A 27567-nucleotide genomic window follows, 5' to 3' on the forward strand; every position below is an offset into this window, starting at 1 on the left:
AACCTAAGCCCAGCTGCCTCAGCCCTGCTGGGGACCCCTCGATGTCACCGCTGTTGCTCCACGTGTTGCCGCCTATAGAGCTCATAAGAATCCCCACAGGGAGCAAATACTCTCAGGACTTCCATGGCAACACCTCCCAGGTGAGATGTCTTGCTGAGGACAAAACACTGGCCACAAAACCCTGCTCATATGTAGTCACAATATGGAGAGATGAATTGTGGTTGTTTCTGCTGCTTCGTCCAAGGCACGCTGAGAGATAGATGCATGCTCCCACATAAGCCTCTGGCCTACCAGATGGTCTTGCCGACATCTGTCAGTAGGTGACGATAGGGTTTCTAAGCTAAAATATTCACAAAACATTGGTTTTCCTTTTGTCTGAGAGTTTCTCTTATTACACCACAGTGTCCCTTAGAGTATACTTGTTCTTGGGGCATTGGTCTACAGTACAGATTGAAGGTTGGGGATATTTCTAAGCACATTGAAAAATGTTTGCTTTCTCAAAGTTCAGCATGCAGAAGTTAAAAGGAATAAACCAGAATAACTGTTTCTGAACACTTCTTTGGATGTTTCACATACAAACGTAAGTAATACTTTATTTTCTCACTGAGCCCTACTCACATATGGAATAATTCTGCCCTAAAAATGAATCGCTAGCGTGTAATGAAAGCAATCATTTTCTGTGAGGCCTGAATTACGCAACTGTAAGGTGGCGGGATTGCAGGGCGAGGGAGGGAGGACCTACCCTCAATCACAGAACAGGACCTGGCTCAGCAGCTGCGTTCTTTATCCATCGCAGTGATCCTGTGCTTAATCAGTCAAATCCAGAGCCCTCCGGGGAGCTGTTCACTGTGAGTTTCTCATTGCCTGGCTTGATACCTACTTGCAGAAATGCCAAGCATTGTCAGCAGCAAACAAAAGGCTTTGGGAGCGGTCCACTGAGCCAAACATCCCACAATAGTCTGTCTGAAAAAAAACCGGGTCATTGGCATCAAGCAGGATATTAGCTGATTTATTGGTTGTGGCTCTTTATCTATAAATTGCAAATTACTTTACCCTTACATCAAAGGATGCTGACATAAAATGAAGAACTATAGCAAGCACTGTTGAAGGAAGGCCAGTGAGGAAATGCGCGCGCTGAATACGGCGTGGGGACACATATTTAAGAACGAGGGGGAAATTGCTGGCTTTTGAATCACTAAGAGCTGTGCATCCTGGGCTTTGAGAGAGGCAGCGTTCAGCTTAAAGACTGCATTTTTTAATTAATTCTTTAAAGCAAAGGAACTAACTGAAGGATGGTTACAGAATCCAGATTTGCGCAAGCTTTCTCACGTTTTCTAACTTCGGAGGGCTTTAACCGGCAGCAGCAGGGCCTGTAGAGCTCCGGGGTTCAGAGGAACAGGCGGGGATGTCGCAGCGCCGGATGCTGCCTCATGATGACAGCTCCTCGGCGGCACAACCGGTTATCACCCGAGCTGCGGCAGCTCCGGCCGTCCCGGGCAGCATGCACCTTGTGTGCCCCGGCTGCCCGGCCCGGCCCCGCAGCTCACCGCCTCCTTACCTTCCCTCAGCGGCGACCGGGGGCGGCCGGGGAGCCTCAGACCCGCCGCGGGCTGCTAACGGCCGCGCTCCCCGGAGCTTGGCGCTTTAACGCCGCGGGGAAGAGCCGCCCCGTCTCTAACTGCCGGTCCCGGGCCGGTCCCGCCCGCCAGGTGAGCGGGCCCCGGGCGGCCCCACCGGCCCGAGCGGCCGCCAGCGGCACGTGGGGCCAGCCCGCCCCCGCGGCCGGGGCCAATCAGGCAGAGGCGTGCGGCTCGCGCGCTGCTTGACGGTCGCCGGGCCGCTTGCCCCTTCCCCACACCCGGGCGGCGGCGGCGGTGCCCGCGCCCCGCCCCGCGCCTGCGCCGGGCCGCCCCGCCCCTCCCCCTCCCGCCCCTCCGGCGGCGGCGGCGGCGGTGGGCGTCTCGCGGCGGGAGCCGCGGGCGGCACGCGCCGCCCTCACCCCTCGGCCGCGGGCGGGGCCGCTGCTGCACGGAGCCGCCCGTGTGAGGCGGGGGGGCCTGGCAGCCGCCCCGCTCCAGGTGATGCCCGCGGCCGGCGTGACGGCGCCGTTGGCGAGGCGGCGGCCGTTACCGATGGAGAAGGAGGCGGCGACGGGCTCCGCGCGGGCCCTGCCGGCCGCCCCCGCCGGCGGCTCGCACCTCGGGGCCGCCCCGCCCTGCCCCTGAGCCGCGGGGAAGCGCCAGCGGCCGGCCCGATCGCTCGGCTCCCCCTCCCCAGCCGCTATCTCCTCCTCCGTCCTCGATGTCTCCCCCGCGGCGCGGAGGCCCCTTTGCCGCCTCCCCGCCCTCTCGCGCCTCACCGCCGCAGCCCTCCCGCCCCGCGGTCCGGCGGCAAGAGGCGCCCGGCGCCAGGCCGCCGCTGCCGCCCGTCCCCCCCGGCTGAGGAGCGGCGGCGGAGAGGCCGCCGGCCCGCCCGCCGCGATGAAGGTGGAAGCGGGAGACAACTCCATGATCAACCTGTCGGTGCAGCAAGTGCTGAGCCTGTGGGCTCACGGCACCGTCCTCCGCCACCTCACCGGTAACGGCGGCGGTGGGCGTGCGGGGCGGCGGGGGGGCTGGCCCTGCCGCACGCGTGGGGGCCGGGGCGGGCGGGCTGCTGGGCCGGGGGGGGGCGGTGGGCCCGGCGGGGTGGGGGAGCGACCCCCGCGGCACACAATGGCGGGCGTGGGTGTGTGGCATGGCGGGGGCTGTGTGCCCGAGCCGGCTGCGTGCGAGCGGGCCGAGGTGCTCCTTGGGCACCTACATAACGTGTGTGTATCCCCGGGGGAACGGGAGGGAGCCGCGTGTTCGGCGGCGGGAGGACTGGGCTGTGTGCCCGGTGTCTGCTCGAGTAAAGAAGCCGAGGGTGTGACTGTGTTCGCTCACTTTTGTAGTATAGATATAATAAAAGGCTAATGGTATAGGGTATGTGTATATGAGCGAGCTGGTAGATCCCTGTGTGTGAGTAAAGGGTTGTAGGAAGCATGTGTGAATATATAAATATGTATGGAAGGCTGGAGTATGTTTGGGGGAGTGGTTTGGTTTGGGTGGGTTTTGGATAGATGCTCGTTGGCGTTTGACAGCTATGAAAAAAAAAAAAAAACAACTACAAAAAACCCAGAGAAATTAACAGGGAATTGGAGGCTTCTCCCCCACCCCACCACCAGCTCCATGGACAATGGGAGCTGTAGGAGTTAAGGAGGTGGCAGACGTTTCCTGACTCATAGACATGATCTTGAGCATCAGGAGTTCTTAGACTGTGCTTTTCTGAAAGACTTCTGTGAACCAAAGCAGAGCTTGGGCTTCCCCCTCTGTTAGGAGAGGGGAGCTTTAGCTGGCTTTGGCAAGAGCTGGCTTTTTTTCTGCTTAATCTCATGCTCAAACTTGGATGTGGACTTCTGTGAGACCCATGGCATGTAGTGGAGAGGTGTATCTTCTGATCTCCTATTCTGCCCAGGGGTAAACAAAATCATAAGCTTCCAGCTCTGAATAAGCAGAGATTTGGTGTCAGTAGCAGAGATGTTACTGGGTGAATTCTTTCTTCTTGGTATAGGGGTATGTCAGGTGGTGATGGATTAGTGGAAAATGTTGATGAAGGGGATGTATTTTAAATATTTATGAAAATACTCTAATATTAATGAGACACTCTTATGCCATCTTTCCCCCCCTGTATAGTAATGATTTATATATATATATAAATATATTTAAAATCTATTCAAGGTGGAAGAAGTATGATGAAAATAGAGGTCTAGGTGAAGTTGGAGCTGTAGCAAAAAAAGTGATCATCCTAGGCTTTATTACTTTACTTGTTCTTGTAAATGTAATGAAAAGGTTATAGAGATTTTTTTGTTTTATTTGATCCGTGAACTTTTTAAGATGTCTGATAATTGTTTTCCAGATACTAGTGTGTCACCACACTAATACAACTCATTTTCTGAGTATTTTTACATACTTATAAAAATACATCTTGTACTCTTAAATCCATTGTGAACTTTCCCCTTTAACTTTTCTTTGTGCCAGACATCCTCTATAAAGTTTTTCTTATTAGAACATTTTGCAACATACACATTTCTGTGAAATTCAGTGCTGAGTGTTAAGTAAGCAAAACAGTTTGTTTCTTCATTCTTTTGCAATAAGCCAGTTTGTTTCTTGACACTTTTGCAATATAACGAGGGGTTGTGCAAGGTATTTTTAATGTGGAATGGGTTTTCTTTTTAATTAAAAGAATCTGAAAAATAATGATTTATCCCTGGTAGTGTTGTTGGAGATTGTCTGTGTCAGTTGTAGTTGCGCTACAGTTCTTGAATTGGAACTTGAATGCCAGCCTGTTGCACTGTATTTTATGGACTGTTGACAGTTAATAATTTCACTGGATTTTCTATATAAGATACACTGTTACAGATTATATCTTAGGAGATTGTTTTTAATAGAAGAATTAATATTAAACAAATAATTGTTGTTAAACTTAGGTAAAACGCTCCTGAAATACTTACCAAAGAAAACTCTTTGTTCAGAAACATAAATTCTTTTTTTCGATGCTAAGAAAACAGCTGTGTGAATGAGTTTGTCTTGTTTGACTACTTAATTTTATTTGCTTTTCCATCTCTGTAAAGTATAAGTAGAAACTCCTTCAGAGTACTGGGAAAAAAAATACATAAATATACAGTGCTCCATGAATATTCTTTAAGACTGTGTTGTACATACTTTTAGACTAAAAAGCTGTGGTCTGGACTTGGCTTGTAAGTTGCACAAGTAAAAATTTACCGTGTTTATCTAAACAATGTTGATTATGTTTGCACAAAGCTTTAAAATTTTATCAACATCCTTCTTAAAAATTCATTATTTTGTCAAAACTTCCAACAGGAACCTGATATGAACTCCAGCCTAAATCAGGAATGCTACAAACATGAATGGTTTAATTTTGGTGTTTTTTTCCTCTTAATGAGAAGCTGAGCCATTATTTTTTTTATACCTTATATCTGATCTAGGTTCAACAAAAAGAAATTCTGTCTTTCATATATGGCCCAAAGTACCCAGGACACTGCAGACAACTTAATTCCTGCCACAATCACAACACACTGCAATAGCTAAACCTGCAAGCACTGTTCGTTGTAGCTGAATCTAGGCCTACCAACACAATGTACTTTGCTTTGTGTTTTCCTGCCTTGACGTGGGAGGTGGAGGTAAGGCTGTAGTAACCATGGGAGAGGTGTCTTTTACATCACCCTGTTTTACCTCCTCCAGCAAATCCCAAGAACAGCCCCTTTGTGTGAATGGGTTGTGTTTTAGAGTTAGTGTTAGATCAGCGTTTGCTAGAAGAAGTTGGGTAATAGCTGAATCTGAACTGAAAAGAAAATAATAATCCCAGTTTGAGTACCCATTAAAATAAATTATTTCTTTAAAGGCTACTTCCACAATGAAGAACTTGGTGATATTTCTACTCTTCCTGTAACCAACGTAGATGTTTTGTTTGCATCTGGTTATTGCATGTGCAAAAGGTATAAGCTTCTGGTCTGAGTAGGTTTTATATTAGCCACTGAGGAGGTGTGGGGAGAATGTTGTTTTCACTGCGTGCAGAAAAGTTTATGGGGGAAAAAAGCATGTGTTGTACTGTATTGACTTCTGAAGTCAGGGTTTTCTTCCTCCTGGTGTCCTAAGGTGGTGAGCTCAAGACTCCAGCAACTGTTTTTATACGCTTTGAAATAAAAGTCCATAATTTTAAAGTGCTAGACACTAGTAACTCCTGAATTTGTTGAAAGTGAACATTTGTAAGAGATTATGGGTGCCACATTGAAGATATTCCTTGTCTGTTAAATTTTTATTCTTTTTTTCCCCAAAGTTCTATCTTCTACATATTCGTCCCTGATTGTCTGGATGATGTCTTTGTCCCCTATCCTGTAACCTGAGAGGACTAATCTGTAATTTACGATTTAAATACTGTTGAGCAATTGCTTCTCTTCTGCTTAATGCAGCAAAACAATCAGCATCTCCAAAGAACAGTTTGACTGTATAGTCCTGTTAACTTTGAAAGTACTGGTTAATACAATAATTAAGGAAAGGGACCCAGTGATGGAGGAAATACTGTTGTATGTAAAAAAACTGATTTACATTTGCAGGTATAATATACTGTCCTTTCTTTATCTGAGTAGTAGATGGTAGGCTGGGTGCATAGATCAAAATCTCAAGAGATAATTTCTTTTGGAGTAATCTGTTTTGATTTATGAAATGTTATAGGCGATCATTATTTATTTGGCAAAACAAGCTAAGGACTAGAGGAAAAGAAAAATGCTGAAGATGAAGAGCTAAGGAGGTACTCCACGTTTATTGATGCTGAGTGGCAGTAGGACAGCATGCTCATTTATATAGCTAATACTTGAAATTGTTAGCATTTATAGACTTTGTGTGTTTGCATTTTGGTTTGCCCAGGATGAAGCTGTTGATAGAATGTGCAACTTCAAGTGTTGATATGATGGAAGTGATATGAATGCTATTCTAAACTGTGGCATGCTTTAAAAGCTCTTTTTCTAGTCTTGAAGGTTGTGTATACCTACACTAATATAGGTATAATGTGTATATATAGTACACAAGCATAATGTATGATATGTATCCAATATGTATAAATACCTAAATCAACAAAATACGCCTCTAAAACTGGAGTGATAGGGCATGAATTAAAAGCCATTTGAGCCTTGCAGCTTTTCTGGTAGAAAAAATCCCCACCCAAATCAAACCAGTGGAAAGGAACATAAACTGAAAACAAGGTTTAAGGTAGTGGTTAAGTGCTGAGAATTTAAAATCAACCTGAAAAATAGGTCACGGTTGTCCTTATTAGAAAACCTATGGCATCTGTGCAATAAATTGGATGTGCTTGTAAGCCAGTAAGTACTGGATCTTTCCTAGTTCCCTGTATTTCTTTGGGAACTGTAGAATTTTGATACAAATAAGTTGTGTTTTGGCTACTTAAAGTGATTTGGATACACTGAAAGTAAGCTTTGAAACTCTTAGGGTTATGCAAAAGAAGTTGGAAGGTTTTTTTAAAATTTTATTCTATTCATGTCTCTTCACTAGCTCTATGAGGACTTGACTGAATGTTTGTATCACCAAAACAGCAAGCTAATTAGTATTAGCTACGCAAAGACTGAAATTTTTTGACAGTGTGCTTTTTTAATCAAGGTAGCAACAGTGATCATTTAGGTAAAGTTATACCTCTTAAAGTGTCAATCAGTTAGTATATAGGACATAAGAACGTGCTGGTACAGCTGTTTAAGACACTTCAGTCTCACTTCCTTGCCTGTATAGGTATTGCAAAAAAAGTTCTCACTACTCGGGTATTTTTGAGCAATCAAAGTTTGGCCCATTTGTGTTCAGAGGTCCACATTCTCTGTTTCCTAGTGGCATCTCTCAGTGTTATCCCCAGCCCATTCTTTGCTTAAAGTTTTGCGTCAAGTTCTCTGCCCTCAGCATGTCAGGATAAGAATGACTGTATTGTCCTCTAGGTTTGTGGAGCTTGTAGCCTCCTCTAGTTTGCTTAAAAGATGGGCTGTCCTCCTTACCTTGGTCATCTGTGTTAAATACCTTACTCGGTTGTCTTCATCACTGGCCCAGTTAATCAGCAGAAGTAAATAAGTGAGTGTGTTGAACTACCAGGCTTAAAAAGAGTAAATAAAGCAGGATAAGAAAGGATGATTCTTCCTGCCTTTCCTAGGGAAGGTACTAAAAAGTGATTTGTCCTGTTTCAGCTTCCCAGACTAAGGTGATGTTTTAATGAAGTGAGGTGGTGGTTTAACCAAGTGGATAGTACCTATTCAGGAAGACAAAGAAAATTCTTGGGTTCAGAAAAATTGCTAATAAATGTGTAGTCTGTACCTAAAGAACAGGAAACACTTACGTAAAATAGTCAATTGATAAAATTCTCTGAATTGCAGATTTTTTGTTTTTTAACAGCAACTTTAACATGACAAAGATGACTGATAAAAGGTTCATAAATTATTATAAGGCTCTGATTTTGTATGTCTTGTAAGTTTTCTGAAAGTTATGCTGCTGTTGAATTGAGTCCCTCACAAGAAAAGCCACCTTTGCAAGAGGAAGAAAGAGATGATCTAAATGAATGATTAAAAAGCTTTGTGTGATCAAGTTCTCAATTTCTTTGATATCGGATTTTGAAATGCTACTGTCATATGATGATTAGGTAAGCTGTCATTCCAGAATATTTGAGTAGTGTGGTTATTCCTTTTTTCTATTGTTGCATCCTGATACAAAATATTGTCTATTCATTGCTAATAACAATTCAAAAAAATATCCTATAATGGCTCTGTAGGAAACTTAGAGGATCTTGGTACTGAGGGAAGATGCTAGAATAGTTCCAACTGCAAGATTAAGTAGCAGAGTTGTACTTTGTTTCCTGTTCAGGGAGACTTTTGTCTTCCTTTGCTTTTAAAATCCAGTTCTTGTTGCAGCAGGTGAGGATCTCTAGTGAGAATGTGTGTGTGTGTGTGAGGGCAGGGGAGGAATGAAAAACCCAACCCTTCTAGTCCGTCTGCTCATAGCTTGTCTAGTAACTTGATAAAGAAAAGCTTTTCAGCTACTTTCATTTAACAGATTTAAGTATGTCAGTTGGTAAAGGGTGCATAATCTAGAGCATGTATATTTGATAGAGTTGCCCAAATCAACTCCAAATAGAAGATGAACTCTTGAGTAATTTGCCTACCTACAGGACAAAGACAATTAATTCCACTGCTTGCTATGTCCCTTACACTGCTGCCTGCCCTCTGCAAATAGAAGTATCATAGGTGTATGTCCCTAACTTTTTTGTCCACAACTGTCACTTCCCCCTTCTGTCTCCTTCTCAAAGTTTTGATTCTTCCTCCCTCTTGCCTTCAGCTGGACTTGAAGGTGTTCCCCCATTCCACCCCACTCGCCTCCAAGTCTTCTGAATACCTACAAGTTTTAGCATCTACAGTCAATTTGGCAACATTATAAGGTATTATGGATAATTTATAGTAAGAAAGTACTGGGTTATTGCAGGTGTGTGTAACTACCTGTATTTCTTGCATCACTGACTTGACAATACTACTGACTTGGCAACCTAAGCCTCTGAAGTGCTGGTTTCTCACTGGTTTCTTTAAACACTACAGCTGCATTTGTGTGCAACAAGGAATATTTCTGGGTGTTCTCTGATTTCCTTCTGAATGAATTCAACATGTGTGTTGCTTTTAAGGACCAGGAGAAGGAAGTGTGTATCAAAGAACTCAAGTTTATATTCTGTTACCCAACAGGACATTTGGGGCTGGTTCTAGTCTCATGTCTGGTGGCTTAAATACGAAGTGAGAGGTGATGCTGATTTTCCTTGAGCTCGATTTGGAATGTTGTTGTGGTTTAACTCCAGCTGGCAACCAAGCACCATGCAGCTGCTTGCTCACTTCCCCCCCACCCAGAGGGGTGGGGAGGAGAATCGGAAAGAAATGTAAAACTCTAGGATTGAGATAAGAACAAATTAATAATTTAAACAGAATAAAAAGGTAACAACAACAACAATAATAGTTATAATGGAAAGGTGGGGAAAAGGATGAAAATCAAAGGAAAAGGGAGGAAGGAAAAACAAGTGATGCGCAGTGCAGCTGCTCAGCATTTGCTGACTGATGCCCAGTAAGTCCCGCAGCAACAATCACACCTTCCAAACCTCCCCCCCCCCCCCCCCCCCGTTTATATACCCAGCATGATGTCCCATGGTATGGAATACCTCCTTGGCTAGTTCAGGGTTCAGGTCACCTGTCCTGGCCGTGTCCCCTCCCAATTTCCCATGCCCATCCAGCCCTCTGGCTGGCAGGGCCCAAGAAAACAAAAGTCCTTAACTTAGTATAAACTTTGCCCAGCAGCAACTAAAAACATCAGTGGGTTATCAACATCGTTCTCAAATCAGACCAAAAACACAGCACTGTCCTAGCTACTAAGAAGGAGGTTAGTTCCATCCCTGCTGAAACCAGGAAAAAATTAAAAAAGACCTAAGATAGTTGCTCACTGTGCAGCTATTTTGTTTAAAGGTTTGTAAATATTTTTGGTTCCTTAGTTACAGAGCAGTAGTTAGCTTTCCCATAATCTTTTCTTCTAAAAATAGACTCATCCTAATAAGTCTGGAAAGGTCAAAGACTGGAAATCGGTTGCCTTTTCTAGCTGTTGGGGGCTGACAATGTCTGCAGACACTGATTTCCTAAAAGGTGGTGCAATGCCTATAAACTCTGTGGATGTTAACAGGGAATGGCACTGTCTCAAGACTCACACTTTCTTGGTCCAGTTTCAAGCTTTTCAGCTGCAATGGTATTTTAGGAGAGAGTGACTGGAAGTGCAGCTTTCAGTGTCTAGAGCATCCCCCAGGTACATTTGCTGAGAGACAATGTCAAGAGCTTTGCTGCTTCTCCTCATAGCATATCTATATATTGGCAGCTCACTCTAGAGTAACTGGCTGCTGAATAGGCTGCCATAATTGCAGGTCCCCCTCACCTGGAATGATGGAGTCTGCCAGTGTTTGGATTCATGTTAAATGAGGATGAGTTTATCTCATTCTGATGCAGTTTTATGAAATCAGTTGATATGTACCTGAAGTCAGTATCCATGACAGCACACCTTCCAGAAGTTTGTTTATAGATTGTGGAAGGACTGGTGGGATGATACTGATCAATACCCCATTGTCATAGTTATGGAGTGTTTGCCAGTCTTAGAAGCCTGCGGTTGTTGTGTAACCTTACCTAAGAACCAAGCATTTTCTTCAACTGCAGATTTGAAATATGTGTTCTCAGAGTATCTCTGGAGTATCAGGTTATCTTTACTTTAGTAATATTGCAGAGGTCCTTGATTTTTTTTTTTTTTGATAGTTGATTCATCTCCTGCAATCTGCCTTACTCAAGAGAAATGAAAATTTGGGTCAAGAATATTGTCAGCACTGTCCTGATAATCCAGGCCTCTTTTACTGAGTAATTTGCTTATTAGTGTATGCTGAGTGGTATGGAAATTGTGTGACAGACTTAATTGCAGGAAAGGATGTTGTGTCCAGAGAATAGACAGCATTTCCACTACAGTGTTTACTGGCACACAAAGCAAAACACCCTCTTTTGTATAAGAACAAGTTTTAAAGCTGCATTCAGCATCACGTTCACCTGCCAACAGTTTAATTTTGTGCTTCTCTGAGTAATCTGGGAGATGGGCTCAACCACATTACTGTGGAGAACTAAATTGGGAGACTGAAGAATAGGCACATAATACCTTGTAGGTGGAAGGTCTTCAGAGATCAACATCTGCAAGCAAGGAAATGCTTTGTCTTGCCTACTAGATACATTCTTTCTAATTTCTGTTCTTCATGGTTACTCATATGGTAAAATGGAGCATAGACCTTGTGTGTGATTTCACTGCCAGTGTTGCCAAAGCAGTTTAGACTTGAGGACCTGTTCAGTCTATTGCTGAACTAGTCTGCTCAGTCCATACCTCTAAAATTATTATTTGTTATCTGTGAACAGTCTATTTGGTCCTCATGGAAATGATCCTCCATGGGACAGGAGCTTAGTTGATATTTTAATAGAATAGTGTTTTGAGCTGTTAGGAATCTGTTTTTGTGACATCTTTCGATGAAAGGGTCATCCCTGGCAGCTCTTCTGATGTATGCTAGAAGAATGAAAATGTTCATTCCTGACAATGTTTTCCCACCTGAAATTGTATGTGATTTACTTTGCAGGGAAGTAAACTTTTTTTACTATCTTCTAAGGCTTATTTCTCTATGGCCAAACTGTAGGTCTAGCAGGACTGCTGGGTTCTGTATTGACAGATCCTTTGATTCATCTCCTTGCTGATTTGCTTCCACTAGAAAAAAAACAATGGGAATACCCAAGCTGTACCAGTAACAGACGAGGCCTGTTAGGACTACAGGAGAGGTTCCCCTCCCAAACTCCCCATGACCATGGCAGATTAGATATCAGCAGTTTATCTTTCTTAATGCTAGTAGAAGGGTTTGTCAGGTGTTTGTAGAGTGACGACTTGGCACTCTTGCCACTGTTCTGTCACAGTAGCTTCTGAGAATGGTGAGACATCTAGTGAAACCGTACTGCAGTCGTTTTCCTTTTGCAAGGATTTTTGGCACCCAACTTGGGGCCAGAGTGAAGGGATGGAAGATCTGAGGAGAGCTGCTTGGAGCCCCTGTCGGTATATGCGTGTGTATATCCAAGCACTTGGGAAGGAAATTTAGTTCTGGAACTACAGCTGAAATCTTAATTGAATTTAATTTACCACCCATCTTCCTTGCTGCTCTCTGAAGAGGGCCTTTTGGTTGCCATAATTCAGAGGAGTTTTAAGGTCTGTGACATAGTTCTGCTTTTTATGTCTGTGTGAACGGGAAGGGGTTGAGTTACTCTACTGCTAAGTGAAAAGCTTAAACTCTGTGCTACGATTATACATCCAATATTGACACTGGACCCAAAGGGCTGTGGTTATCATGTAGCAACCATACTTTCTCAGCATCCTTTCACAGTATGTTTTGTTAGAACTGCTAAGTACTTAAGTTAGCTAATTGAGTCATATTTCTGCTCCAATGACTGGTGTGTGTCAAGCTGTGATAAATAGTACAGGCTCACCTCATAGACAGCAAGTATCTTGCTGTTGTAAGGAAGCTGTATTTTTTTTTGAGGTGGAACTGCAGCAAAAAATCTGAATTAATGACAGTTTTGTGGGATTATGTCAGTCAGCAAATTGGGGCACATTTTCCTGAATTCTGTGATGATCTATTCCTACTGTAGTTGACTTAAAAAATAAATTATTTTTTTCTCTTTTGTTGCATTTTGCCACCCTACGAAGTTATAGTAAAACCAAGTGAGAAAGGTTCTTTACTACTTATGTAGTTTCATTGATGGTTCTTGCTCATTTCTTTGAAGGTAATGATCATGTCTGCCATTCTTCAGTGAAATGTTTGTACTCCACATGTTCTCACGATCTATTTCCTTGCTTAGTAGTTTAAATAATAGTGACTACCTGTCTCTCTGAAGTTCTGTGCTAAGCAATTGGAAGCAAGGAGTTAGATGTGTTAAAGTTTCTTGTTGAAATTGTAGTGTTTTTATTTGTGCCTTTGAAGCTAATTCAATAGGACGCTGTTACAGCTCCTGGGTAGATAAACTGAAGTCTTTAATCTCAGTTTTCCCATTTGATGTTACCTGATGCTGTCTCTGTTTGTTTGGCTGTTTTTTAATACAAAAAAAAAACCCCAAACAAAGAAACAACCCGCAATTCTTGACTATTTTTCTGGTTCGGTTTTTGTTTCAGAGAATATTTCATTCCTCGGGAGTAGTTACAATACCTGGTAAGAAGCTGCAATTAACATTGTTTAAAGACACCATTAAAAGAATGACAGAATTCTTGTAATAATACATCTGAGTTAAGAATTGTGACAAATCTTTTTTATAGTTTTTTGATCATAATAGTATTGTTGCTTTTTGATAGACTGCTAGAAGTGGGAAAGTGTCTTGAGCATATGCTGATGTTGTCACATTAAATCCTTGTAAGATTGAAATCAGTATTGCTGCTCCCTTACTGTTGGTTGTATGCAATGTTTTAAAGTTTCTTACTTACAAAGTACTTGTCTCAGAAATATTAACCCTTTATTTGACTGCTTTCTTTCAGAGATGTGGTACTGGGTTTTCCTGTGGGCTCTCTTCTCCTCTCTCTTTGTCCATGGTGCTGTGGGAGTATTAATGTTTGTGATGCTGCAGAGGCATAGGCAGGGGAGGCTGATCTCTGTCATTGTGGTCAGCATTGGATTTCTGGGTTCTGTAACTGGAGCAATGATAACCAGTAAGTCCGTCTTTTGTTTTGGTGTTTGTATGTTTTTTTTTTAATCTAACTTCTAAAAAGAAAAACCCCACTTTTTCATAGTTATTTAACTGTTTATTAAGGATTTTGCCTTAGTTATATAGCTATCCTAATGATAGTGACAACTGAGTTGCTCCTCTATTGTGTAAAGATAAAACTACTATAAATTGTCAGAGGAGTACAGAAATCATCCTACTCTTCTCACTTTGGAAACATTGGGTACCAAACTATTCAAAAGGTATATACTCAGCAGGTAATATCTTCTTGGGATCAGGAAGAGCAGTCCTGCCCTGCTGTGCTTGTTGCAGATTATTATTTTTTTTTTTTTTTGTCAGAAGCTTTTGATCAAGATCACCTCTTAGTAGCCTTAAAGGCATGAGTTTCTTTTGGAAATGAGGCCCTGATTCCATTGGTTGCAAGGCTGAATTCCTGCTCATTTTCTTGGGTCTGCTGGAGGTTTTTAAATTGCACTTGGATAGTATAGTACCTTGCTCTTTTAAAAGAAATTAAAGTGCAACGTAGGTAGTGATTCACAGCTAAGAAAATATGTTTGGAGAAGTTACGCTTGGCTCATGGATTTGAAAGAACTTTCCAGTCTTGACTTGGCCATAATGTTCCTTTCAGTTTTATTTGGGGTAAGGAGGAAAGGGAGGAAGGCCATTAGACACCCTGCCCCACCTCCCCCCACCCCCCTGCAAGCACCCCCACCCCGAATAAATTAAGCTATGCTGCTGTTTTAGGTAAAATAAAATGCTGTTTGGGAAGGGCATCTGTTACAGAGTTTATGTTGTTAGTCTAATGCCTACCGCTTGATATATTTTTTTAGACATTTTATATTTCTTGGCATTGTATCCACAGATAAAGAGCTAAGCATTTTTTGTTAAAGCAGTATGCTGAAATTTTCATCGAAGTATCAATACTGTTCTTCCATCTTTCCTAAGAAGTTCTGTTACCTGTGTCAATAATGAAATATGTACTATAAGATCAGTAGGACGCTTTGGCTTTATCATATCCAGCCGTGTTTATCTAACTTATAAATAGACTACGGTAGCTTTCCTAAGCAAGTAGAACCATGGTGAGTTTTCTGTTGGAGATGGGGGGTGAGAAGTAGTGAATATTATTTTTACAGGAAAGAAGTTTGTGCTTTGTTGTTTGAAACAATGCTGGTAAGGAGTTCTCAGCATCAAAATCAGTTAATTGAATGGGGCCTGTGTTAACCCGAGCAGTAGTTTCTGCCAGAAGATCTTGTTGACAAGATAGTCTATCCTGAAAAGCCTTGGAGGGTAAGGAATTGTAAAGCTAACCACCATCATATAGTCTGTAGGCAAGCCTTTCTGCCTTTCATTCCCATTTTTCTGCGTATTGCCCAGATTATCGGAACAGTGGTATCACTTCAACTTTACACACATTCATGGAAGATTTCCAACAGATTATTTCTTACTGCTACTGAAAGTCCTTGCTTGTTGGTTTTCAAGATTAAATAAAAATGCAAATTTCATTAAAAGTTTCATGAAGACTTTCCTAAGAAGGTTGTTTTAATTGCTGTGTATTTCTCAGCCTAGAATTGCCATCATGTAACACAGTATAGTTCAGTATTATAACTCTCCTGGTTGGTATTTTTGCTAAGGTGAGGTGGAAGCAGTTGAGTGCCTTACCTTACATGTTATGCTGATTTTTGTCCTATGATTAAAATGGCAGTGGCCCTGTTACAAGGTCAGCAGTGTATGAGCATTTCTGAAGAACTGAAGATAGGAAATGTGATGCTGGAATATGAGGCTTTTACAGTATTCTATAGTGGGGAAGGTTCGGTGTTTCTCAGATGAAAATACTTTGTCTTTTATCTGTGCATAAGAAGAGGAGCAACACAGTTTATTTTTGGCATCCCAGTTTTGCAGGTCAAAACATTTAACAAGCAAGCAGTACTGTTTATGTGTAAATTCACCTGGAACTTTTTCCAGTCTTAGACTGCAGGCTTGTTGTGCTGTTTCGAGAGGTTTTGCACAGAGCACTGCAACTTGGTTAGCCGAATACTTTTACTTTCAGATATTTTTGTTTCTGGACAGCACTGGGTAGTTTCATGCAGAAAAAATTCTGTGGGGAGCTTCTAAAGACAAATTATGGTGATAAAATGTTAGAGAGGATTTTTAATAGCTATTGTGCTGCAAACTGGGATTGCAAGTTGAAGTATTTAATTGTTTGGATATGCCTGGTCCAGTGCTTAGAAAACTGAAATAGCAAGATTACTTTAATTTTGTATTTCCAGTCCTCTGCATTGCTTGTGTAGGTGAATGAATGCAGTATAGATTATTAAATAATGCAAGTTTAATTTTGCTCAGGTAGATCTGTCAAACTTTCTGGCCTTCTGGGATCTTTTTACTAGCATATAGAAAAGCAGGAAACCCTTCAGTTTCTAGGCTTTGAAAAACCATGGAAATTTATGATTATTAAAAGAAGTATTGAGATTTACTAAATAGCAGTGGATACTGTCCAAAAAAACTCCACTCAACCAAACACAAAACCTAAACCTAAGCCAACCACAGATAAATGTCAGGCAGTTTGAGGCAAGGTTTTTAGCTGTATTTTATCCAGAAGTGTCTGTTCTTCCTGTCTCCAAGCACACTCAAAGCTTTTTGGTGACTTATTCTCATTTCCCTCATTGGCAGCCTATTGTGGTATACTTTGGCTCTGTACCAATTGTGCTGGGTTATGCATTACAGTCTGCATTGTACACTGTTACTTGATTATAAAAACATAATAATTAAACTAAAAAAATATGTTTTTATTACTGATGTTTTCCAGAATAGCTCAGTGTTTTCATAAGAAGCCAAAAATTTCTGTTACTGATTAACTAATAGCATCAAAATCTGGTATTCCAATTTGGTCAATTTGAATTCACTTTGAGAGTTCAATCATCAAAATAATTTCAGTGTCAGTACTGGGCTCAGTCTAAAGGATCTCTTTTCGATTTTGACAGCAAATACTCAAGGAAAAAATGGAAAAGCGTATGCAAGGTAGCTGAGTGAAATAATGTAAGGCTAGCCTTCTGGTGAGATATTTCTGACAAAAAAATACTTTACAGAATGTTTTTTTTAAAAGAACAACAATAAAAATAAAAAACCCCCAAAATTTACTCGCCTAACAGTCTCATGAATACTGTTTGTAGATACTGTTATGGCCACAATTATTAGTGAATTCTGTTCTTTCTAAAACTTTTGTAAAAATGAAGTGTTACTTTTTTAAGGCGTTCGATGAGTCAAATACACATTGTGCTTTCAGAAAATCTGTTGGAACTTAATGTATTTGTGTCATTAATGTTTTTTTGATTACTTCAGCAGACTATTCCTGTTAATGATGCTGCAAAACCAAGAAAATTCAAAAAATGAACTCTTGCCTATTAACTAAAAAATTACAGTGGCTTTTTAGTTGTCTTTTGAGCCTGAAAAAGGCTCTGTGATCTCTGAAAGCATTTAATTATAACTAGATAGCATCTGAGCCATACACACCAAAGATCTGTAATTGAATGTTGAATTTTTGTCTTTGGGAAAAATTAATTCATTCTGAAATAAAGGACAATAAACTTAATGTTTGTTTTTCAGGCAAGGAAAGCAAGCACTGTATAGAAATCACTAGTTCAGAAAGTATCAAAAGCTTCATTCTAGAGGTTTAGATTGAGTAAATTTTTTACCTATGGACACAGGTGTATACAAGCCTGAGTTTTTTGAATGAACATTTTAGATTCTTTATAAAGCTCAGAAGTTGCTTGCACAGAAAATGTTGTTCTGTATTGACATCCTTTTGATTGATTGATGCAAAGACTCTTCTTTTTCTCAGGCATTTGCTCTAAGACATCACAGCTGTACATTTGCTCTGAATATTTTTTGTTCAAATGCATGTGATAAATTCAGTATATAAAAGAGAGTAGAAGGCAGTTAGTAGCACCTGGCTTTGTTTACACGGCAGTATTTTATTTCTGGTTTATCCTGGCCATTTGATGTTATACATTGAAGATTTGCATTACAACTGTAGAGGAAAAGTGGTTTCTTAATTTTTAATGTGTTATAGCTCAAAATCTAATCATATTAGCTAGAAATTTCCTTTCATACATATTCATGGATAAGAATGCAATACTTTGATCTTTTTCTTAATTTTTTTAACAATTTAGTAGTTTAAATTAAAACTAAACTGGTAGAATGTGACTCAGTTATTCAACCAAAATATTAAATTAAGCTGATAGATGTGTGTTTACAGTTATTTTGTAGACATTAGAAGTTTTTCTGTTGTCTTCTCCCTGCCTATACAAGCAGTTTTTAGAGGATTTTTTGCTACTTTGTCAAATTAGTGGGAGGCAAAAATGTAAGAAAAGATTTGAAGATGTCTGCAGGGAAATGGCAAGATTCAGTTTTCTTAAATCACACTGATGTTGGAAAAGTTAATCATTTTTAGTGGGGAAAATCATTCCTGAAGGACTGACATAACTAGACAAATAAAAGCAAGGCTAATAATTTTATAATGCCAGAAAGTAATGCAGTGTTTGGTAATGTTCTATAAATAGTTGATGCATAGGCACAGTAAATATTTTTTTTAAAAAAAAAAAACCAGCAACATATTTAAGCCTTGGCTTTTTCTGTGATTTGATCGTTGTTTTTCTTGTGATTCTTAGGTGCTGCAGTAGCTGGAATTTACAGAGTAGCTGGAAAGAATATGGCTCCCTTAGAAGCGCTTGTCTTTGGTGTTGGACAGACAGTACTGACATTAATTATATCATTTTCAAGGATTCTTGCAACGCTTTGAGACTTATGTAGAAGGGGAAAAAAATCAACCAGTGCAAAGAAACCTTTAATCTGAAGAGAAGCTTCCTGAAAGTGGATTCATCAGTTGATGAACGTGAATTCTAGTGCAAGAGAAAGGAAGCATGTGGAATGTGCACTACAAAATCCAGAGGTTCAGTCAAATGAGCAGACTGCCCTCTAATGTCAGAACTGATGGCCTTCTGCACTGCGCCTGATGTGCCTCTGTCGCAGGCAAGGTGCAAGTCGTGTGTTCGAAGCTCAGATGAAGCACCTTGAGTAGTTGCCAGTCAGGTTGATGTGTGGGGATGGGGTCATTGTGCTTGACAGTGTTGTAATAAAATAAAGGGGCGCTCCACAAAATTGCTGTATGTGCCAAACTTGGAGTCTTAGTTCTTAACTGTTGGTTGGGTAAGCTTTGAAATTGTAATTATAGAAAAATGCTGTGAACACACACTCTGCTTGAATTCAGGTAAAATAGCAAGATAACTGACTTTTGTATCAGCAGAGTCTCTCTGAATGCTGAATATTCTTATTTAGCATTCAAAACAACTGTTAGGCCTGTTTTGAAGTGTAGGTGGATTTGGATGGGGCTTAAGAAACAGCTTTAGCAGCTGTGATGTCACTAGCACTATGTGTAGAACGGCTCATGGTGGTTTTCTGAGCACATCATTCCCTTATGGTTTTAGCTTGTCAGATATCAGTAGTTTAAGGAGACTGTATGAAGGTTTGCGTATGCACAAACAAATCTTAAATTGATGGTTTCCTTAAAATTACTTTGTCTTAAACATACAGATAAGCTACCAGCACTTCTGAAAACCTCAAAAAGGCTACTTGTTGCAAATAAGCTCCCTGTATTTATTTAAGCACTGATAGGACTCTTAACCCTACACGTATTCTTCCAAGAACACACAAATATAACAGACTTGAAGAGAATTAAACCTATGAGGAAAATGGAAAGTGATAAAAATATGATATTGGGTTTCTACTGAACAAAAAATATTAAATTTAATAAAATTGTCTCTATACTCCAAGAGTTTGCAACTGGGCAGTGCTAATGTATTTACTACCTTGTTTCTGAACACTTTGTATCTTTGGAAAATTATGATACCTGGAACTTCGAAATACTTAGTTTTCAGTAGAGTTTGTGCTTTTCTAGTTTAAAAGGGACAGTAGTGTTGTGCATGTGAAATGTCTTAAATGTGAATGTTTTGGAGTGAATAGAAATTTGAAGTAAATATTTATGAAATAAAATTTAAAGGGCACGAAGTTCTGTGTGAGGAATAAGGATGTTTTACATCTTTTCTCAGCTGAATGCTATTCAGCAGTCAGCTTTTAATGCTGACAGTAAATTGCTCAAACATTTTGCTGTTAAGATATCAAAAAGACTTCTAGGACTGTTGAAACAGGATATAGTTAAAACATAACTTACAATCGAGTCATATTGCTTAGTGCTTCAAGATATTATAATGAATTAACCTGTCTGCCTTTATTTTACTCCATGTACACTGTTTTTGTTTGTTTTGGTTTTTTAAGTGCTGAGGATGCTAATATTATTTCTTTTCTTTTAAAGTATTTAAGTCTGGTTTGAAAAATGTACAAAGTTACAGGCTTTGCAGGGAACAATGTAAAATGTTATAAACCTTTTCAGTGTTATATTTTTGGCTTTGAATTACTTTAAAATGTGGTTTAATATATATATATTTGTTATTTTAAATGTCTTCAAAACCTTAGTTTTCATGGTTTGGGGGTTTTGTCTTGTGGCTTTTACTTTCTGCTGATACTTTTGGCATAACAATCATTGCACTTTAGTAGACAATGAAATTACTACTTTTGTAAAAGGCAATTTAAGCTTCTCCCCATTGTCTTAAATTATGAGAACTGCTTTCAGGTATTTAAGTCAAATTGAATAATAAAGTAAATGAAGATATTTCTCGTAATGTGCCTTGTTACATACATTTTTAGGGGAGAGGATTTTAGAAAAAAATCAAATTACCTTATCTTCATTCTTGTTCTATTTTTGCTATTTCTAATTTAGTTATTTGATGTCTTAACAAACTTTTAACACATTTCTGTTTGACAACCTAGAAATGCTTGTCTGGATTAAACCCAACAGTTTAATGAAACACTGGATTCAGTAATTTAGATTCTCATGATTTTACTTCACACTGGAACTTCTTCCCAGTTTCCAAATTTTGATTCTTATTTATTGTATAAGGCTATTATGCTACCACTGATCAATGGCTTGCTGTCTTTCACCAAGTTAAACTAACGGACAACTGCTATCTTACGAAATGCATATACAAAACTTTTATTAACGTCATTCTTCTTTTTAATTGCAGTGCCAATGAAATTGCTGTTGTAAGTTTCCCCTTTTGACAAGGAGGCATCTTTGCAGATGTTGTTACCTTCCTCCCAGCTGTTTTTTATTGCGTAGATCATTGTAATCACTTTTAAGACATTGTTAGGTGCTTAGTTGTCTCTGGTTTATATGGCATTATTGCCTGGCAACCATGAAGAGGCAGGTAATGTAATGCCTAAGTGGCTTAACAGAGACGAAGTTATGTATTTGGTAGAAAATTGTTTTTAACTATTTCTTGTGAAGAATAGATGAGGCAAATAGTTTGTCTATGATGTATTCTTTGATCATAGCATGAATTTACTGCATAATAATTCCAGCAGTGAAAGGAAGTGTAAGTGGCCTTATGTCTGTGAAACTTTAAAATTTCATTCCACATCCTTCGAAAGAACATTGTTAAACATAAGGTGCTCTAGTCAGTGCAGTGTATGTGTGTATATATGTGTGTGTGTATATATGAATGATGGTTTTGGAGTGTGTTCTATACCTTACACATACAACTGAGAACTTTTGCAAGAAAAAGAAAAATTATTTCAGATAACCTTTTTCTCCCCACTGCACCTAACGCCCCACCCCCACCCCTAGTTGTTAGGCTACAAAGATATCTTGTGTATGAATGGCACTGATAGTACTCTGGGTCCCTTTGGACAATACAGCGTTGTGCAGATGTCCACACAGGGTCTTTTAATTTAGTGCTATCTTCAAATAGCTCTGCCTGGCTCTGCATCATATCACCAGGCACATTCTGCATTGTTAATGATTAGTTTCTAGTAAAGAACAAATAATACATCAACACAATCTCTGGAGGAGGGAGGAATATTTAATGTGAAGAAGCTTCTACTGCTTTGTTGGAAGGTGCTGCTGTTAATGATTGCAACATTCCACACATTTCCAATTTATCAGTATGAACATGGAATCATAGGTTTGGAAGGGACCTCAAGGATCATCTGGCCCAGCCTTTCTTGGTAAAAGCACAGTCTAGCCAAGCACCCTGTCCGGACACATCTTAAAAGTGCCTGATGTCGGGGAATCCACCACTTCTCTGGGGAGATTATTCCAGTGGCCGATTGTTCTCACTGTGAGAAACTTTCCCCTTGTCCCCAGTCAGAATCTCCCCAGGAGAATTTATACCCATTACCCCTTGTCTTTTCCGTGTGACTCCTTGGAGGCTCCCTATTTACATCATCTTTGTAGCCACCCTTTAAATACCGGAACATGGTGATAAGGTCTTCCCCTAAGCCTTCTTTTCTCAAGGCTGAACAAACCCAGTTCTTTCAACCTTTCCTCACATGGCAGGCTTCCCACTCCTCTGATCATCTGTGTGACCCTCCTCTGGACCCTCTCCAGCCTGTCTGTTTTGTGTTTTTTTTTGCATAAAAGGGCCAAAACTGAACACAGTATTCCAGGTGTGGCCTGACAAGAGCTGAATTGGCATGGGATAATGATGACTTTACCTCTGCTGATGATGCCCTTGTTGATGCAGTCCAGCATCCTGTTGGCTTTCCTTGCTGCAGCAGCATGTTGTTTGCTCATATTGACCTTGTGTTTGCTAAGGCCCTCAGGTCCCTTTCTGCAGAGCTGCTCCTCAGCTGGGTAGATCCCAGCCTGTGCTGTGCTCCTGGACTATGTTTTCCCAGGTGCAAGACCTTGTTTTTGTCCATGTTGGAACTTCATAAAGTTTTTGTTAGCTTACTGTTCCAGCCTATCCAGATCTTCTGGCAGGGTGGCGCTCTCTTCCAAAGTGTCCACTTCTCCACTCTGGTGTCATCAGCAGATTTCATCAGGGTACGCTTGATTCCATCATCCAGATCACTTATGAAGCTATTGAAGAGCATTGGGCCTGATATTAATGCCTAGGGGACCCCACTTGTGACAGATTACTGATTTGAAAAGGAGCTATTTACCATCACCCTCTGGATGTGGCCTGTCAGCCAATTCCCCACCCACCACACAGACCACTTCTCTAGACCGTAACACATGTTTCTCTGGGAGGAGGCTGGAGGAAACTGTATTGAAAGCTTTGGAAAAATCCATGTAGACAATGCTCACCGCTCACCCCACATCAGCGAAGCAGGTTACTTTGTCATAGAAGGTGATCAGGTTTGTCAGGCAGTTTGCCCATCGTGAATCCATGCTGGCTTTTCCCAGTCACATGCTTCATTTGACTTGCGATAGCCGTCAGGAAGATTTGTTCCATAACTTTCCCAGGGGCTGAAGTAAGGCTGATGGGCCTAAATTCTCTGGATTGTCCTTTAAGCCCTTCTTGTAGATGGTGGTGACATTAGCATTCTTCCAGTCTTCTGAGATGTCCCCTGTTCTCCATAGCTTCTCACAGATTATGGAGAGTGGCCTTGTAATGTTGTCAGCCAGCACTCTGAACACCCTCCGGTGGACAATGGTCAGGCCAATTGATTTGTAGGGGTCAAGCTCTTGTAATAGTTCACGTACCAACTCTTTCTTCACGGGTGGTGGCCCTGGGTTTGCATCAACCTTTGTTTTAGTACTAACACTTGGTGTGCTCAGCAGGATCCCAAACTCCCCATTGTTGTGATCACTGCAGCCAAGGCTACCACTGAGATATTACAAAGAAGCTTGTCTTGGTTTGTGAGTAGCAAGTGTAGCAGTGCCTCATTCTTGGTTGGTGTATCTAACGTTTGTATGAGGAAGTAGTCCTCTGTGTGTTCCAGGAGCTTGATGGATGATGTGAGCTGCTGTATTGTTCTGCCAACAAACACCTGAGTAGTTGAAGTCACCCATAAGAACTAGGTTCTGTTGACCTGAAGCTTGCTTAAGTGACCCAAATACCGCTTCATTGGCCTTGTCGTCTTGGTTTGGAGGTAGGTAGTAGATGCCTAGTAAGATCCCCCTTGGAGATGGCTCCTCTGGTCTGGACTCAGAGGCATTCAACAGGACTTCCACAATCACTGTAGCTGGCTTCTATACATTCAAGACTGTCCTTAGCATAGAGCACGACTCCTCTTCCCCGTCTGTCTCTGTGAAACAGCCTATAGCCATACATCACCATCCTTCAGTCATGTGAGTTGTCCCAACACATTTCAGTTTTTCCTATATCAGAACTGTCTGAGTGCTCCTCCTCTTTGCTCCCCAGCCTGTGTGCGTTGCTATACATACACTTGAGGTTGTTGGTCTGGTCCTCATCTTGGGAGGCAGCTGAGGAACATTTCTCGCTGCTCTGGTTGGCCTGGCTTATTCCCCAGATCAAAAAAATTTGTTTTGACTCAAAACTCCAGCTACGCTGCAGAAAAAAATCTTCCAAATAATTATTGTCTTTCATTTTATGGGCAATTCAGAGTTCATGAAACTAATCTATGTACCATGACTGGTGAGATAATTTGAAGTTTGCTGTTGATAATTTTTTAAAGAAACCAATAAATTAGGCAATTTTGAACGTTCAACATGGACCAAAGAGAGTAGTCCTGATTTTGTGTAAAGTAGCTTTCTATTTTTGAAGTACACTGGTTTTATTACTCTGATGGAAATAATATTCCCTCTTCAACATATTGCACAACGATATTTATTTTGCTTACAAGTTCCATTTGAATTCTGTTGGAGGGGGAGGCATATATAATGCCATTTGAGTGGAAGCTGTAGTGGAGTCTAAGCTCAAATAACTGTAAGAACTGATTTAATCATTATTTTCTGGTTTAATTTATGTATTTCCTGTGCTAAGTGTATTCTAATAATGCTTTTCCTGCATTAAATCTGAATATGATATCACGAGTATATTAAGCTGCATGGTTTTGTATACAGCCATTCAACATCACACGTGTATTTCCACATAAGCACGAACAGTATTGCTAAGTGTAACAAAGTGTGGATGAATCAGTTAAGGCCAAAAAAAAAAAAAGAGTGACTTTAATAACACTTAGAAAAACAATCGTGAACATAAGAATTTTTTCAGTTACTCTTCTGTTTCTAGAAATATGCTTTTTCATCTTGTGTTTCTCAGTTAAGGGGTAAAATGTGGAAACTAGTTGTTAGGATGACAGCTGCAACCTAATCTAGTTCCAAGCAATTTGAGGTAAAATGAAATTATGAATTTTGTTCATAAATTATAACGGAGTGCTACATATATGTAAATGCTAGAACATAACCCTATTCCAGTGTGACCAGAATTTAGCATACAACTGCATCAGCATATTGACAGAATACCTTTTGAATTATTTTGTTTTTTCAACCTCTAGATTGGGAGCAGCTCAAGGTGAAAAGACTGTTCAAATCCTCAGCTGTTGCTTCAGAAGGAGTAAGTGTTCCTTGTGTACAGGTGAATTTAACACAGCTGGAAGTTTGTATTGGGTTGAAAGTCAGATATCTGTCACCCCTTCATTACCACCACCACAGCCTTTAAGGTCAGTGGGATAAGTATTCTGTACTCCGTTACGGCGGTGAAACTTCAGCTGAGCTGCATTAGTTTGTGTAATTAACTGTAAATCCTTTGATGAAAATGAAGTTGTCATAGAAGTTAGACTTTAACCCAAGAGTAACCCACCATTTGATACCTTGTAAGTGAGAAAGATTGTGTCCCGACAGCGTGCTGTTTCCCAAACTTGTGCCTAGAATTACACTGGAAATCAGTTTGCATGTTAAGTTTACATGTAATCACACAGATATCTCAAAGTCCACAAAGACACGTTACTGCTTAGGGTATTCTTGCAGTACAGTACAGCAGGCGTAAAAACAGTTCTAAAGTAACGACCTAAAGAAGTGTTTTCTTTCAGGAACACCATTTTTTCACTTCTAATTGTTGATCTTGTAGATACTGAACACTTTAGGAAGTTACTGCAGGGATACTAGTAGGATTTGTCAGTTGTTAAAGGGAATGGATACTACGTCCTTTTGTGCCTCTTCTGTGAATTGGAGAAAAGCCAGACCTATAAGGCACAGTAAATACTGAGAGATACTTCCAATAAAATAAATAATACTTGATATAAATGGCATTTCTTTTTATTCAAATCTAAGTTTAATTCAGGTATTTAATATCACCATTGTAAAATCTGTTCCTGGATTATCCATTAATATAAGATGGATGGATGAAGGCATAGGAGCTAAAAATCTAAAACCTTTTAAAATGACTTGGCTGATGGTTTTACTTGTTTGAAACGTGTTTAAATTTATACAGGTAATGAAGTTTTGAAGGCCTGTAATATTTTAGGGGTTTAGAGAGTAATCAGGTATTCATGTAAATAAACTTTTGACTGTGCCAATATATAGAAGAGCACATAATTCTTCAGAAATGCTTACAGGAACCACTGAAGATAGATACCTATTTTACAATCAGAAAAATCCTACAGTATTTGACATCTGTATTGATAACTGTAACAGTTGTACTATAAGCTTTACAAATACAAATAAAATCAGTATTTTAACCATTTGGATTTGGCTGAGCAAATAAGGAGGAGAGAAAAAAGGGATTTTGAAAATCTTTAAAAATGAAAAAAGCAAAAAGTATCCATTAGCCCACTGACAAAATTGTGCCCCACCAATACTGTTTTTCATCAAGCATGACTTAAACAATAGATCATACACAATGCAGCATAATATCTCGCATAATATCTCTCCATAAAGTGTCTTGTGGATAGAATGCATTCTGCAAATTTGTATTAGAAATAAATGTTTGTATTTTCACCTGGTGAAGTTGCCTAAGCTGGATCGTGAGCTAGGCATTGTTACGAAGCTCGAAGGTAGTGACAACAGTGATGGAGAGAGTGATTTAACATATAGTTGATTTATGTTCATACAGGACTATATTACACTGCGAAAAAGGTATTCATTCAGAGTTGTTGATGTTCTTCATGTAACAGTTTATCTGCAATTAAAAATAAAAGGTGAAATTTAAGCTGTAAATACTGTATACTATTATCTTTCCTTTTTTTAAGGAACTTTTTTATTTCCCTGTTTGTGTATAGTTCTCTATGTATATATTAAAAAAACACGAACCGACCAGAACATTTTGAGAAACTTTTCTAGTTACCTTCTGCATTTAATTGCAGTAACGATCTAAATGTGTCCGTTCAGCTGTTTGTTTAGTTCCAAGTTTTCATGGTATGCTTTCAGGTTCTTTGAAAAGCAGCAATAACAGTTGAACAATTATTTAGAGTAAAACTTTGTTCTGCACAATTTCCACTTCCATGCTTCAGAGTGGAGGCGCAGTGGAACACTCACCCAATTGTAAGATTTCAGGATCTTTTAAGGAGGTTTTATCTTTTTCTTTTGGGATATGAAATGTTTCGTAGCAGCTTATATACAGAATTTACAAGTCAAACACAATTTCTCATGCTCATTTATTTGATTAAAAGTTTCTGTTAAAATATTTTCATAAAACTTCCATAGCTTATTGCATGTTCTTATAAGTAATCATAAAACTATGCGTTGACCTCTGTATGAAATACTCTGATAACAAAAGTTTTACATTTTGTGAGCCTGATTGAAGTGTACAAATGTACACATAAAATAAAGCTAAAATTGGTAATTAAGTGATGTACTTTCTTCTAGACTGTAATGGTGTGTTCCTGCAAGCGTC

The 27567-nt window shown here is 40.1% G+C and overlaps 1 protein-coding gene across 1 annotated transcript; it reads left to right on the forward strand.

The window, feature by feature from the left end:
- Positions 1-1925: 1925 nt before the first annotated feature.
- On the forward strand, positions 1926-27533 carry TMEM170B (transmembrane protein 170B). Its single transcript, XM_055704424.1, has 3 exons — positions 1926-2577; positions 13692-13862; positions 18541-27533. Exons 1-3 carry the CDS (start codon positions 2481-2483, stop codon positions 18669-18671), a joined length of 399 nt encoding a protein of 132 aa, XP_055560399.1. The 5' UTR covers positions 1926-2480; the 3' UTR covers positions 18672-27533.
- Positions 27534-27567: the final 34 nt, after the last annotated feature.

Source organism: Falco cherrug, chromosome 3 (assembly GCF_023634085.1).
Source record: "Falco cherrug isolate bFalChe1 chromosome 3, bFalChe1.pri, whole genome shotgun sequence".
NCBI lineage: Eukaryota > Metazoa > Chordata > Aves > Falconiformes > Falconidae > Falco > Falco cherrug.